This window comes from Pelophylax lessonae (assembly GCF_965119305.1).
Source record: "Pelophylax lessonae genome assembly, chromosome: 8".
NCBI lineage: Eukaryota > Metazoa > Chordata > Amphibia > Anura > Ranidae > Pelophylax > Pelophylax lessonae.
In genome coordinates, this window is record NC_138775.1 from 21,054,678 (window position 1) to 21,069,410 (window position 14,733).

The following is a 14,733-nucleotide window of genomic DNA, read 5'->3' on the forward strand; positions in this document are numbered from 1 at the left end:
ATGGAAAATGCCAACTATGTTTTAATAGGAAGCAAGGCAACAGCAATGCAGACATAAAATGTTGAAGAGTAGGGGCAGGAATGAACCCCTGTCAGATTTTTGTATCTTAGTGCAGACTTCTGGGAAAATCAGTGAGCCAATCACACAAGCGGGAAAATACGTATCGGGGGGGGTCGTTCTGTACACCATCTGTGTAGAGAACGCCTCCAGGCTGCCATATTGTATTTTAAAGAAAATGACAGTGCTGCAGATGGAAAAGGAAAGGTCAGTTTTTAAATAACATTCTATGACTTGCTACTCAATTTGACTTGTGTAACAACATACCACCATGGTGTCAATGGGCCCTTCGTCATGGCCTTAGAACAAGTATCTATATCTAGGAAACCTGAACAAAGTTCCAAGCCATTCTCTACTTATGTTTCGTAAAAGTATTCACAAAGTATTTAAGCCCGAGCTTCATTTTTACACCCAGACGGTAATTGGGGAATGACAACACATTTAGCCAAACTTCAATGGATGCAAGATCCACCTTCCCTTTTTATATTGAAATTAGGGATAGACCGATATGTTTTTTTCAGGGCCGATACCGATATTTTGGTCCCAACGTATCGGTATCGGATGATATTTTGTACCTTTTGGAGTTTTGAAAAATAGACAATTTGTGGCACAAAATCTGGTACTGAACATGTTAATATTTGTTTAATGCTTAATAGCTGGCTGGCTGGCACCCTGTGTTAGGTGGGTGGCTGGCTTGCACCCTGTGTTAGGTGGCTGGCTGGTACCCTGTGTTGGGTGGCTGGCTGGTACCCTGTGTTGGGTGGGTGGGTGGCTGGCTGGTACCCTGTGTTGGGTGGCTGGCTGGTACCCTGTGTTGGGTGGGTGGCTGGCTGGTACCCTGTGTTGGGTGGGTGGCTGGCTGGTACCCTGTGTTGGGTGGGTGGCTGGCTGGTATCCTGTGTTGGGTGGGTGGCTGGCTGGTATCCTGTGTTGGGTGGGTGGCTGGCTGGTACCCTGTGTTGGGTGGGTGGCTGGCTGGTACCCTGTGTTGGGTGGGTGGCTGGTACCCTGTGTTGGGTGGGTGGGTGGCTGGCTGGTACCCTGTGTTGGATGGGTGGGTGGTACCCTGTGTTGGGTGGGTGGGTGGCTGGCTGGTACCCTGTGTTGGGTGGGTGGCTGGTACCCTGTGTTGGGTTGGTGGGTGGGTGACTGGCTGGTACCCTGTGTTGGGTGGGTGGCTGGCTGGCTGGTACTGGGCCGGTGGCTGGCTGGCTGGTACAAGGCCTGTGGCTGGCTGGCTGGTACAGGGCCTGTGGCTGGCTGACTGGTACAGGGCCTGTGGCTGGCTCGCTGGTACAGTGCCTGTGGCTGGCTGGTACAGGGCCTGTGGGTGGCTGGCTGGCTTGCTGGTACAGGGCCTGTGGATGTGGGTGGCTGGCTGGCTGGCACTGGCCGGCTGTGGGTGGGTGTACCGATATATTGGGGAAAGTGCATATCGGCCTTGCCCTAATTGAAATACATTAAGATTTCAATGAATCCGTGTGCATCATTAACCATAGGTGTGCAGGAAAAATAAATAGTAAATAATGTGCAATCACTCATTCTCATTGGGCAATGAGAAGGCTCTAGTGAATGCCTTTGAAGAGTTTTTGTCAATTGTGACTATTTTTACAGTTGTATGAATGCGGTAAATAAACAAAACCTTTTTGTTTCCTATAGGTTGTGACAAGACGTTTATTACAGTGACTGCCTTGTTCTCCCATCACAGAGCTCATGTCCGGGAACAGGAACAGTTTGTTTGCTCTTTTCCTGGCTGCAACAAGCAGTATGATAAAGCGTGCCGCCTGAAGATACACCTACGGAGCCACACAGGTTGGTGTTCCAGTAGCTGCAGTTCTGCAGAGTGCTTAGTAAAAGGTGTCAGTCCTGACGGGAGTTAGTGTATGTCCGGGTATTAGCCAACTTTACACCTGAATGCCCCTCTCCACCTCTACATCAGAGGACATGCGGCCAGTTTTCATCCAATCTCCCCATAGAGGAAAGCGGGGATCTGACAGGTTCATCTCAGCACAGTGAGCGGAGACCAACCTGTCATCTGGTGATCTCCACTGAGCAAGGCGGAGTCCGCTGAGCGGACCGTTCATGTAAAAGGGCCCTAAGAGTTCCCTTCACTGGAACTGAGGGGCCAAGCCCAACCCCTGAAAAGCAACCCCCCCACCTCCCCAAATGATTTGGACCAGTGCACAAAAAAGGTCCATAAAGACATGGATGAGAGCGTTTGGGGTGTAGGAACTTGATTGTCCGGACTTCAGCGCAATAGAACACCTTTGGGATGAATTAGAGTGGAGATTGTGAGCCAGGCCTTCTTTTCCAACATCAGTGCCTAACAAATGCACTTCTGCAAGAATGGTCCCCCATAGACACACTGCTAAACCTTGTGGACGGCCTTCCCAGAAGAGTTGAAGCTGTTATAGCTGCAAAGGGTGGGCCAACTCAATATTGAACCCTACGGACTAAGACTGGGATGCCATTAAAGTTCATGTGTGTGTAAAGGCAGGCGTCCCAATACTTTTGGTATAAGTGTGTGTGTAAGATCCCCACCTAGATCCTATCTTAGCTCCCGTTACTTCCCCACCCCCTGTCCCATTCCTTGTTCTTCTCTTACATGGCACTTCTATGGCTCACTGGACCTCTCCTGGTCTCTTTTAATGGCTGCTTAGCTGCACATCTAAGTAGCTGTGCCCAGCATACCCATGGGGGTGTGGTTCATTAAACCTGAAAGCAACAGACAGAAGGCCAGCTAATCTTTACTAGATAAAGATGGGGTGCAGGTGTTGTAGAAGTTCTTCTGTATAGAAAATCTGCATTTGTTTATCTTTGACTGTTTTTATTAGATATATAAAAAGTGTCTCTCAGGCTAAGGGATCTTTGTTTCTTATGTAATATGATTTTTACAACTTACCTTATAGGTGAGAGACCTTTTATCTGTGACTTTGAAAGCTGCGGTGTCTCCTTCACAAGCATGTCAAAGCTGCTAAGGCATAAAAGGTATGAATCCCGTAACATTGTGTCACTATTTGCCCGTGTGTTCTGTGAGATGTTGGCATTTCTAGTTTATAAATAAATTACCAAATCCTGGTTAGTCTGTGTGTGTTTTTTGGTCGAGCCTCTCCGATCAGTTTTTCCTAAATAAGTGCCGGTTCATATTTGTGCGATGCGGGTACACTGCAACTATACAGCGTGTTCCCGTATCGCATTCGCACCCCTGGCAGTTCACATTGCCATATGCGATACGCTGGGGCTGTCAATTAAAAGTTAACGTCACCCCCCCCCCAGATCAGATCGCATATCGCAGTGCGATCTGTAAGTTCGCACAGAATCAGATCGCACTAGTGTGAACCACCATGCGATCCGATTCTGCTGCGGACCAAAAAAAGGGTCCTGTGCGTGTTTTAGTGCGAATTCATCCATACAAACCGCACAGAGATCGCATGTAATTTTAGGAGCAGTGCGCTCCGAATTACATTCGATCTCTGTGGTCGCACTTATGTGAACCGGCACTAAAACACAAGTGCTGAATGCTTTGTTGTAGTAATGGGCTAATGTCAGAGTATAAATACAATGGATGTTTTCTGTAGGTGACGTGCTGTCGCTTTTTTATTTTTTTATATTGTATTCAAGGAAACATGAAGATGATCGGCGTTACCCGTGTCCTGTAGAAGGCTGTGGGAAGTCGTTCACTAGAGCGGAGCACTTGAAAGGCCACAAAATTACGCACCTGGGCACTAAACCCTTTGAATGCCCCGTGGAGGGTAAGCCACTACATTGAATCATTAAATTTATAGATGGGATAAACTGTGCCTGTTCTCTGAGAAGTGTTTGAAATGTAGAAAGGAATGTATGTATTAGGGATCGACAGATTATCGGCAAAGCTGATTATCAGAGGGCCGATTTTCACTTTTACCGATGTATCGCCCCCCCGGAGCTGGCCAATATTATCGATTTGCTAGCATCCAATTTATTACTGTTTTTTTATATAATGTCCAGTGTGTGTTTTTGTAATGTAATAGTGTGAAATGCCTTCGTTACATCGCCGCTCGGCCCTTCCGTGTCCCCCAGTTGTCAGCGGGGGAGGAGAGAAGGACAGCAGAGCAGGAGATTAGCGAGGAGAGCCCGGAGCAGCGATGTAATGAAGGTATTTCCCACTATTCTATTACAAAAACACTCACTGGACATTATATAAAACAGTAATAAAGTGGATTCTAGGATTTTAATAACGCCAAACTAGGTATACACGTGATTCCTCGCAGGCAGGGAGGGAAGGGAAGACCGCACATTACAGCTAAAAGACCTACCCTACATGTTCAGTACCAGATTTGTGTCAAAAAGTTTTATTTTTTTTTTTCAAAACTTTAAATGTACAAAATATTGACCAATGCGTAGCGACCAAACTATTGGTATTGGCCCTGAAAAAACCATATTGGTCTACCCCTAGTATGTATGTATGTGTCACGTACCTGGCTGGAGGCAGATCTGATGAGAGGGCTTCCCTTGCGGCTGAGCCAGAAGCACCCCTGTAGGTGAGAAAAAAAGAGTGCTAGGCTCAAAGAAGCACAGGGGACCATTAAGGTTGATGTGCTAGAAGTTGCTTGCAGCAAAGACTACCAGGTAAGCTGTCAGCTGGATTTTCAGGACTGACAGCAGGAATTCTGTTGTCCCTGGAAATGTAGAGGGACCAAGGCAGCAACCACAAGCAAGATAACACCCAAGGAAGAAGGAAGGGTAGACTGATGACGCTAATGCCTCGTACACACGTGCAGATCGTCGGCCGAACGATCGGCCGTCTTTTGTCCCCGGGCTGTCGTGTCTGTTGAAAAGTGCAAAAGACTGCACAAGAATTTTGTCCGCCGACTACAGCCGACTGCAGAAGTGATGTCATGTGATGGTTAACTTTCCCTGTGTTTTTTCTTTTCTGAGCATGCCCAGTCTTGCAAATCTGCTGTCTGTCGGCCGAATTCTGTATTGACTGGCGAACAATCGGCCGCTCTGGTGTCGGCATACAGAAATTTTAATGCCTGCACGACAGATTCTTTTTGGCCGAAATTACGCTGTCGGCTGTCGGAAGCATCATACTAACAAGCCGAAAATCGGCCGATCGGTCGTCGGCCGAATCTTTTCAGCTGACAATCTGCACGTGTGTACGGGGCATTAGGAAGGTAGCCAAGGTCATACATGGAAAGATAACCAGGGAGTAGGCAGAATCATGGTCAAGAACAGAGCCGAGGTCCTACACCGGAATCCAAAGGAGCAGGCAGGAGAGTAGTCAGGTGACAGGCCAGAGTCGTACATAGTTGGACAAGAGAAGCAGAGTCCATAGAGCGAACTGGGGTCAAAACCAAGAATCGGACAGCAGGAAGGTCCAGAGGCAAGCCAGGTCAAGAACAGTCTAAATCACATGTGTCAAACACAAGGCCCGTGGGCCGAATCTGGCCCTGTAGACCATTTCAAACTTCGGTACTTAGGCTATGCTTTAGAATTTTTTTTTGCAGGTTACCAATTTAGAGTTACGGAGGAGGTCTTGCGCTAGCATTATTGCTCTCACTCTAACATTTGTGGCAATACTTGACGTGTGTGGTTTGAAGGTCGTTTACCTATGTGAACACGACCTAAGTATGTGTACGAGCACGAGGGGACGGGGGCGCTTTCATTTTTTTTTTTCTTTTTTTGTCTTTATTTTATTTGAATATTTTTACACTTTCCCTTTTTTTCTTTTTTGTTTTGTTTTTTTTTTTTTTTATATTTTTTTTTTTGTGATCACTTTTATGTCAATTACAAGGAATGTAAACATCCCTTGGAATAGGGCATGACAGGTCCTCTTTAGAGAGAGATGTGGGGTCTGTAAGAGAGCGAGATGAGATATAAAAAAAAAAAATCCTCGGGCTTTTCAGCCGAACACACGGCAGTGTTTACAACTGCCAGGGGCGGGCATGACCTAACATCGCCCCCAGCCTCCGAGGGTCATAGAGATGACATCTGAATGATGCCTGTAGCTTCACCCATCATTCAGATATCTCCACTCAAACCGAAGGACGTCCTATGATAGCCGGCGGTATGGAAGTGGTTAAAGTGATACTAAAGTCTCCCTTTTTTTTCATTTTGTTACTAATAACAAACATTATAATTACCTGCTCTGTGTAGTGGTTTTGCACAGAGCAGCTCAGATCCTCCTCTTCTCGGGTCCCTCTTCAGTGCTCCTGGCCCCTTCCTCCTGTCGAGTGCCTCCACAGCAAGCAGCTTGCTATGGGGGCACCCAAGCCGAGCTGCAGTGTCCATTCAGATACGGAGCCGTGGCCCGGTCTCTTTCTCTTTCTCTCTTTTTCTTTCTCTTTTCCTTTCTCTTTTTTTTTTTTTTTTTCTTTTTCTTTTTCTCTCTCGCCTCACTGACTGAGTCAAACCCTGGATGTTTTATCACAAGGTTGGTAATCTGAAATGGTGTTGGAGGTTCTTCATATTGCCAGTTTAGACACAGATACAGCACTACGCTCATCTTTCAGTGACGCTCATAGGTGAGTAAACTCTGAACGGGTTTCTTTGTGCTTCAATCTTAGGCTGTGGAGCCAAGTTCTCTGCCCGTAGCAGTCTGTACATCCATTCAAAGAAGCACCTTCAGGATGTGGATGCCTCCAAGGCTCGATGTTCTGTGTCCAACTGCAGCAAGATATTCACATCCAAACAGAGCCTGAAGTCCCATATGGTTAAGCAGCACGGCCGAGGTGAGAATGGTCATCCATGGGGCTCAGACAAGCTGGCCGATTCTTATGTGGCCAAATTGTAAATGGAATTCTTTTGTTTTTCACTTGCAAACCTTTAACAATCGACACTTCTCAAGATTAAGATAACATTAAAACTCAACAGACACCTAACACAAATTTTATTTATACCTGCATTGCATTTCAATAGCAGCCTTTTTTTCTTGGTTTGTACTGTTTCGTACATGAGCTCTCTCTTTGATGCTGTAGATTAGTGAGAATAATTGCTTGCATTGGCAGGCTTTTGTTCGCTTCAAACGGGTTTTGCACTCCCAGGACTATCCTGGGACAGCTGAGACTCCTGTGCATATCGCTGGATTGAGATTGGGTTCAGGTAAGTATTAGGGGGGCTGTGGGGGAACTGCAAACAGATGTTTTTTTACCTTGAAGATTAAAAAAGAAAAAAAAAAAAGCCTTCAGCCCTTACAAACCCTTTAATGGCACTCCCCATGCATATAAACACGTAGTGCGTTTGCGGGAAATAACGTGCAAAATCACCATTTGATTTCACTGCAGCTGCGGTTTTAAAAGGGTGCAGGAACCTTTTTCCTGTGTTTCCAGCAGGTACAGCCGCACCAGCCTCATAGGGGTGAACCTAGCCTTAGGCCCCTTTTACACGGGCGCACCGCCCAACGGAGTCCATTCTGCTCAGCCGGGGATCGATCCCCGCTGACAGCTCCGTCTCCGCTCTGTGTGCAGAGACGGAGGTGTCAGATCCCCGCTGTCCTCTATGGGGAGATCTGATGATAACGGACCGCCTGTCCGTTCTCATCCGTTTCGATCCTCCAGATAGATGGAAAATAGGGTTTCCATGCTCCCCGATTTCATCGGATAGCGGGTGTCAGCGGACATGTCTCTGCTGACACCTGCTGCCCCATAAGGATGCAGGGAGCATCTGATCAGGTCCACCTGAAAAACTGACAGGTGGATCGGATCGCCCGTGTAAAAGGGGTCTTAAGCAGCCTGTAGATAATTCATATTTTTTTCATTCAAGCAGTGGGTGAGTTATTGTATTCTGACAGCTGGGAAACTTCCCTGCTATCAGTATACACTGATCAGCTTTGCCGGCTATAGCTGGTGGCGCTGATCAAGCTGGGTAAATCCGACAGGCTGGTTGTACAGAAGCCGATTGGTAGAACCAGCCTGCCCATACATGGATTGAAATTCAGCCAGTTCAGGGTCGATCCATGTATGTTCGGCTTTATAGAAGGGGAAAAAAGGTTAGGTTAAAAAAAAAAAAAAAAAACTTTCATGTCAAGCTTTAATAGTGCTACATTTAAAGTGTTTGTAACCCTTAAAAATGCTTGCATCTGTCCCTTTTTTAATTTTTTTACAGAATGTTCCTTTATTGAAAATCTTGGCATAGGTACAGAGTACGTAAAGGACAAGGAGAAAAAAACATAACTGGCAGTGAAACAAGTTAGATCCGTGAGCATGCAACATAAAAGCATCTCTCCCTTTTAATGTATTCTTATGTGCTTTTAGCTTTTTTTTTTTTTTTTGTCTGAGTGCTTCCTGGATGATCCTGCCAGTTCCCCCTCCTCCTGGCATTTAATTAACCACACTAAGCATGGAAGCCATTCCAAGCTAGCGTGGTCAGTTTACGCCCTCCATCGGCCTGTTCGGAGCTACAGGCACGCTGTATCTTCCTTGGTCAGTTTAAAGCCACGTCCCTTGCCCATCTCCCAACTCTTCTCCTGTGATTGAACTCTGAGCTTGGCTGGGGAAAGAGGGAAGTGATGTAATGCCATAGGGTCTATGATTGCGTTTTATCACCTTGGAAACGCAGATGCTTTTTGGCAAACGTCACTTCCTGTTATGACGTGATGCTCCTGATTATGGATACGCCCGCCTGTAGGTCCGTGAATTGCTAAGGAATGAAAAGCAATCGCGTGACCTGCAGTTTTCAAATTGCAATTTTAAGATAACTTGCTTAGATCCTTTTCACAAAAATGGATCTATTCCGTGTTTAATATTGTACACAGTGGGATTGATTTACTAAAACAGGAGTGCAAAATCTGGTGCAGCTCTGCATAGAAACCAATCCGCTTCCAGGTTTTATTGTCAAAGCTTAATTGAACAAGATGAAGTTAGAAACTGATTGGCTACCATGCACAGCAACACCAGATTTTGCACTCTCCAGTTTTAGTAAATCAACCCCAGTGTAAACTTTACAACTACTTTAAAATGGTCTCCTGTGTTGCTGACCTGTGCTCCTCTTGCCTCGCAGACCTGGAAGCCTCCAGCTCCCTCACCCCCAGCAGTGAACTCACAAGCTCAGGGCAAAGTGACCTCGGTAATCTGGACATCTCATCTCTCTTCACCAATGTATCCTCAAACGGTTCTGGAATCTCAGCAGACCTGACCCTTGTCAACTCTGGAATACTGACCATTGATGTGTCTTCTGTGAGATCCACCCTGGGCGGCAGCCTGTCTGCTAACAGTAACTCCTTGGTACATCCCGTTGACCCCTTGGTGCTGGTGTCCAACAACGAGAACCACGGCAGCCTGGACAGTTCCCTCCTGCTTGGCGCAGCAGCCTCCATCCTCCAGCAAGGAAATTTGAACTTGGATGATGTACAGACTGTGAATGCAGAGGCACTGGGCTCCCTGGCTTCCTTATCTATGAGAAGTTCCAACCAGGATTTGCATGCACTGACTTCCACTAATAGCCTGACTATAGATTCAGCTAGCCTGACACCTTCCGTTAGTCTGGGGTCCAGCGGCTCAATGCCTGAATTACTGACCCAGACCAAATCTGAGAGAGGCCTTCTTCACAGCTCGGAGGTTGTAGACCAGCAGGAAGGCAGTAAAGTAGTGACGCAGTTTGTGTTCCCCAGCCCTGCCGGAAGCTACAGCTCACAGAAGGAGGTGGATTTCATTGTAGCTGGAAATTCAGTATTGGTAAGAGTTTTTTTACTCATGTTTTAATGTTTTAAAAAGTGTAGCAGTTTTAATAATCTTGTAAGGAACTGATTATCGAAGGAGCCATTGGTGGCACTATGGACCCTCGTTAACCCTAATTGAACAACAGTGCTAGGTCCTGAAATTATATATATATAATTTTTTTTTTTTGGATAGATTTTTGTTTTTTCTTTTCTCCTGGTTTTTTTCCTGTGAGATCTACCATCAACTGCCGGACTGGGCGATGGACTGGATAATCTAGATCCAGTGGTCACCCCAGTCTGGCCTGCGTAGACCTCAGCTCCACACTAGTCCAACCGTGACATAGCCCCACTGGACGAGGGTTGGCCTGAGAATTTAAACGCCTCGCCAGGTCGCACACAACCGGGTCTTGGCCCGAGTCGCAGCATTCCTCCTGGCCGACAGCCTCCCCCATTTTGATGGAGAAGGTTCTGTCTGTAGCGGTGCCCACCTGGTAAGTAACTGCCCCCCCCTCTCCCCCTGGAGGGTTTTGGGGTGGATGTTGGCCCCTTCATAGAACAGTTGGGCCCCTGGGTTCCCCTCCTTCCCGTTAGGCATCCCCCTCATCGGTCTGGTGGTCCCTGTGGGCCATCTCGCCCTCTCCCTCCTTCACTGACGCTGGGGCTGTTTGGTGGCCTGGTCCTCCACCTGGGATTGGGGATAAGGTGCTGGCGATGGGAGGGGGGGATGCGGCGACCGGGCTATCGGCTGTTGGGTGGGGTGGTACCTGGCAGGGGACTCCTGTCAGGGCCCCCCCTTCCAGCCTGTGCCATTTTCTGAGGCCTAGGGATCCCTCCTGGGAGCCTTGTGGTTCGGCCATTTTTGTAGCCTGTGTGCTCAATGCACGGCGGTCATGTTTGCGTTGTTCCGGTGGCTATTTTGCGGTGGTTTGCCATTGAAAATAGCGGCGGCCGTGACAGTGGAGCCTTTTGGGCGGCGATTCCGGCGGTGGGAGCCCTTCCTCATCCCCTGGTGTTAATTACTGGATCCTTTCATCTCCTGATCGCCGCACTTGCAGTCCAGATTCTCCTGGTGGCTACAGTGCCTGGTTTCTGCTGGGTGGTGGGTCTGGTGGGGTCCTCTCCTCTCTGAGGATTGATTGGGTGCTCTATTACTGGCGACCGGGTGGTGCTGCTGGAGCAGTGCGGGTGTCCCTTTTTTAGTAGGGTTTTTTTTTTCTTTTACACCTTTTTTGTGTGGTCCACCTTATTGACTCATGTAGTCCTTGGAGCACATTTCCCCACCTGATCCCCTCTGAGGCTGGCGGTCCCAACCTGAATCTGATTTGGCCGCTGCACACGTGGGTCACTCTGCTAGGTCTGCATCCATGTGCCATGAGTTCGCAGATAGTGGGGATGATTCCTCCACTCCTCCTGTAGCCGCGCATGAAAAGGCACTGGTGGATGCTCTGATTGTATCTGTGCGCGAGACCTTAAAAATGGCGGACGCAGATAAAGCTGTGATGGGGCGTCCATTCCCTTTGGCACTCACAAGCCATCCAGAGCAGCAAAGGGTTTTCCTTTCCCCTCCTATTTTGGCAGAAATGTCGCTAAATAGTGGGAACGACCAAAACATCCCCTTGTAGTCCCTAAGCTATTTGCTATACCCCTTTGAGGAGTCCCTTCTTAAAAAGTGGACTGTTCCACTGGTGGTGGACCCTCCGGTCTCCAGATTGAACAAAGCAACCATGATTCCGGTTGAAGAGTCCCCAGCCTTTAAAGACCCGGCTGACAGGAAGGCGTAGGCTGTGGCTCAAAATATGTACACTGTGGCTGGTTCAGCACTGAGGCTGGTATTTACCATTACACTGGTGTCGCAAACTCTGACCGAGTGGGCTAAACTTTTGCACCGTGACCTGGAGGGGGAGCAGCACCCCCCTGCCTTTTGCCGTGGCTGGCGAACCAGTTGGTTCAGTTTATCTGTGATGCCTCTTTGGATGCGGCTCCCCTAGTGGCTAGGCTCTCTATTTCAGCAGTGGTCCTTCCGCATATTTTTTGTCTCAAATGCTGGTCTTGCGGACCAGACTTCTAAAAATGCCTTGACTGATCTTTCTTTTCAAGGAGATCGCCTGTTTGGAGCTACCCTGGATGACCTCATTAAGGGTCTCACGGGGGGGGGGGGGGGGGGGGGGAGAAAGTACCTTTCTTCCGCAGGCTAGTAAGGACAAGGACCCTCGACGTAGACATGGGCCATCCTTGTTTCGTCCCTCAGGGGCGACTGACAAGGGATCAAAGCCGTTCAGGGCTGCCTCTGGTGGATTCAAGCGAACTTGGTCTGGCAAGTCTATTGCGGGCTTATCCAGACCCATAGACAAGGCCCCTTCAGCATGGAGGGTCACCCTCACCCGTATGGGGGGTGGGGGGGACATATTTCCAGACCCATGGACTTCCCTATTACAAGACAGGTGGGTCCACGGAGTCATACGGTCCGGCTACAAGATCGAGTTTCGTTACACTCTTTAAAGGTTCTTTCCTTCCAACTTGCCTGTCCCTGGGTCTTTTTGGGGTGGTGCAAGACCTGTTATTTTAAGGGGTGATTGTCCTGGTTCCAACATCAGAACATTTTTAGGGGTTTTACTCAAACCTGTTTACAGTTCCCAGGAATGAAGGCAAGGTGCGTGAAATTCTGGACCTCAAGGCGCTGAACTGCTTTGTACAGATGCAGAAGTTCAGAATGGAGTCCATTCGCACGGTGGTGGCTTCCCGGCATCAGGGAGATTTTCTTGCCTCCATCGACATCAAGGATGCTTGCCTTCACATTCCAATATGTGCCGGTCACCAGCGCTTCCTCCACTTTGCTGTGGGAGAGGAGCATTATCAGTTTGTGGCATTACCCTTTGGTCTTGCCTTTGCTCCTTGGGTCTTCACAAAAATGTTAGCCCCGGTGCTAGCATTGTTACAGCAATGGGGGATTATGGTACTGGGCTACTTGGACGACCTCTAGCGGAGTCTCCTACTGCTCTTTTGGAAAACTTGGAAGTCCCCATACGAACGCTGAGGGAGTTTGGCTGGATTCTGAATTTTCAGAAGTCTGCTCTGGATCCGTCCACAAAGCTGGACTATCTGGGTCTGACTCTGGACTCGGCCTTAGCCAGAGTGCTCTTTCCACTGGACAAACTCCAGGAACTGCAGGCTGCAATTTATCTCCTGCTGTCCTGCAGATGTTCATCCCTCCAGACTTGCATGCGGATGCTGGGCCTGTTGGTGTCTACCTTTTTTGAGGCGGTTCCGTTTGCACAGTTCCATACAAGGTCCCTGCAAAGGGAGATTTTGGGCAAATGAGAAAAGAATCCGTAGTCTCTGGACAATCGGATCCAGCTGAGACGGGGAACAAAATAGTCCCTGATATGGTGGCTTCGTTTTTTGGCTGTGCGAAACCCCCCCCCCCCCCCCTTGTATTGGACAGTGGTCACCACGGATACCAGCCTGTACGAGGGGGAGGCGTACTCAGAAAAAATTCTGCTCAGGGGGTCTGGACACTGGGAGAGTCCAGATTACCGATCAATGTCCTTGAACTCCGAGCAGTCAGACTGTGCCTGAAAGATTGGACGGATCGTCTTCAGGGATGTCCAGTGCGCATTCAATCGGGCAATGCCACGGCCATGGCTTATGTCAATCACCAGGGAGGCACAGGAAGGTTCCTGGCAGCTCTGGAGGTAGCTGGTATTCTAAGGTGGGCAGAACGTTTCGTTCTAGTCCTCTCTCTGTCGTCCACATTCCCAAGGTGGAAAAAATGCAGGCGGATTACCTTAGTCGGTAGGCGTTGAACCAAGGGGAGTGGTCCCTTCATCCGGAGGGGTTTCATCAGTTGTCTCCGGTGGGGCATCCCTGAGGTGGATCTGTTGGTGTCTTGGCTCAACAGGTGCAGAGGTTTGTGGCTCAGTCACGGGATCCTCTGGCGGACGCCACAGAAGCAGTGGTGTCCCCATGGGGTCAGTATCGCCTGATTTACACCTTCCATTCTCTCCAGCTTCTGCCAAGACTTCTACGTAGGATCAAGGCAGAAGGGATTCCAGTCATAGTGGCCCTGGACTGGTCTCTCCGGGCTTGGTACGCCAATCTGGTGGGCTGGTCGCCAATATTCCTTGGAAGCTTCCTCTCAGGGAGGATCTGCTGCCAATCAGGTTGGCTGTTGAACACCAGGTGCTGAAGGATAGAGGTTTGTCGGTGATTTCAACGCTGTTAAAAGCTAGAAAATCTACTTCTAGGAAAGTCTACCATCGTACGAGGAAGACGACGTACATTGCATGGTGTAAGTCTTTTGGGGTTCATCCTCGCTCTTTTTCGGTGGCTCGGATCTTGACCTTCCTTCAATGGGGGGTTGAGCAGAAACTGGCCTTGAGTACTATCAAAGGCCAAGTGTTAACAACAAACAAACACAGGGGCGCACAGGCCTAGTGCATTATCTTTTTGGATAGTTTATTTAAAAGTATAAAGATTAAAAATACTCACAAACGAGTTCTTGTTAAAAGCATATCGCATAAGGAACGCAGTCCTCAGTAAAGGGATCCGAGGGTGAGTTGTCCCTTGGATTTGTGAAGGCTAACGCGTTTCGAGGCTTAGCCTCTTCCTCAGAGCCTAAAAAAGCATGTCTAGGCCCTTACTTTAATACTAAACAATGACATTTGAAACCAGACACAGATTAAGGTCAGGTCCTCCTCCTGCGGGGCGTGCGTTCCACCCTGTAGCAACCCACAGCATGCTGGCATCTCGATCATCCACCCTTCAACGCGGCCCCCCTCTGAGACCTGCATGCCGCCCGGGACAAAAGTAAAGGTACTGGACTTACTATTTGAACGAACACTGGGAGGTGGTCTCCCCACCCCCCTTACACTCTGAAACAAGCTTCTACAGGTGGGATTGTGTCGTTTTGTCTAGCACACATACACTTTGGTATCTATATATCCTAAGAAGATTAGATCACGGTGAGCATGTTACATATACTGCTTTCTATGTATTATGCCCACTGTCCTTTTGCTCTATCTAAGCAGCAAGTACTCTGT

At 48.4% G+C, this 14,733-nt stretch overlaps 1 protein-coding gene across 2 annotated transcripts in view; it reads left to right on the forward strand.

Moving 5' to 3' along the window:
* ZXDC (ZXD family zinc finger C) overlaps positions 1 to 14,733 on the forward strand; it is a 30,587-nt gene that overhangs the window by 4,475 nt on the left and 11,379 nt on the right. For both annotated transcript variants that reach the window (XM_082266069.1, XM_082266070.1), the window contains exons 2-6: positions 1,717 to 1,869; positions 2,967 to 3,045; positions 3,679 to 3,809; positions 6,606 to 6,770; positions 9,037 to 9,710. In XM_082266069.1, coding sequence (XP_082122195.1) covers positions 1,717 to 1,869; positions 2,967 to 3,045; positions 3,679 to 3,809; positions 6,606 to 6,770; positions 9,037 to 9,710 — 1,202 coding nt within the window. The remainder of the gene's footprint in view (positions 1 to 1,716; positions 1,870 to 2,966; positions 3,046 to 3,678; positions 3,810 to 6,605; positions 6,771 to 9,036; positions 9,711 to 14,733) is intronic.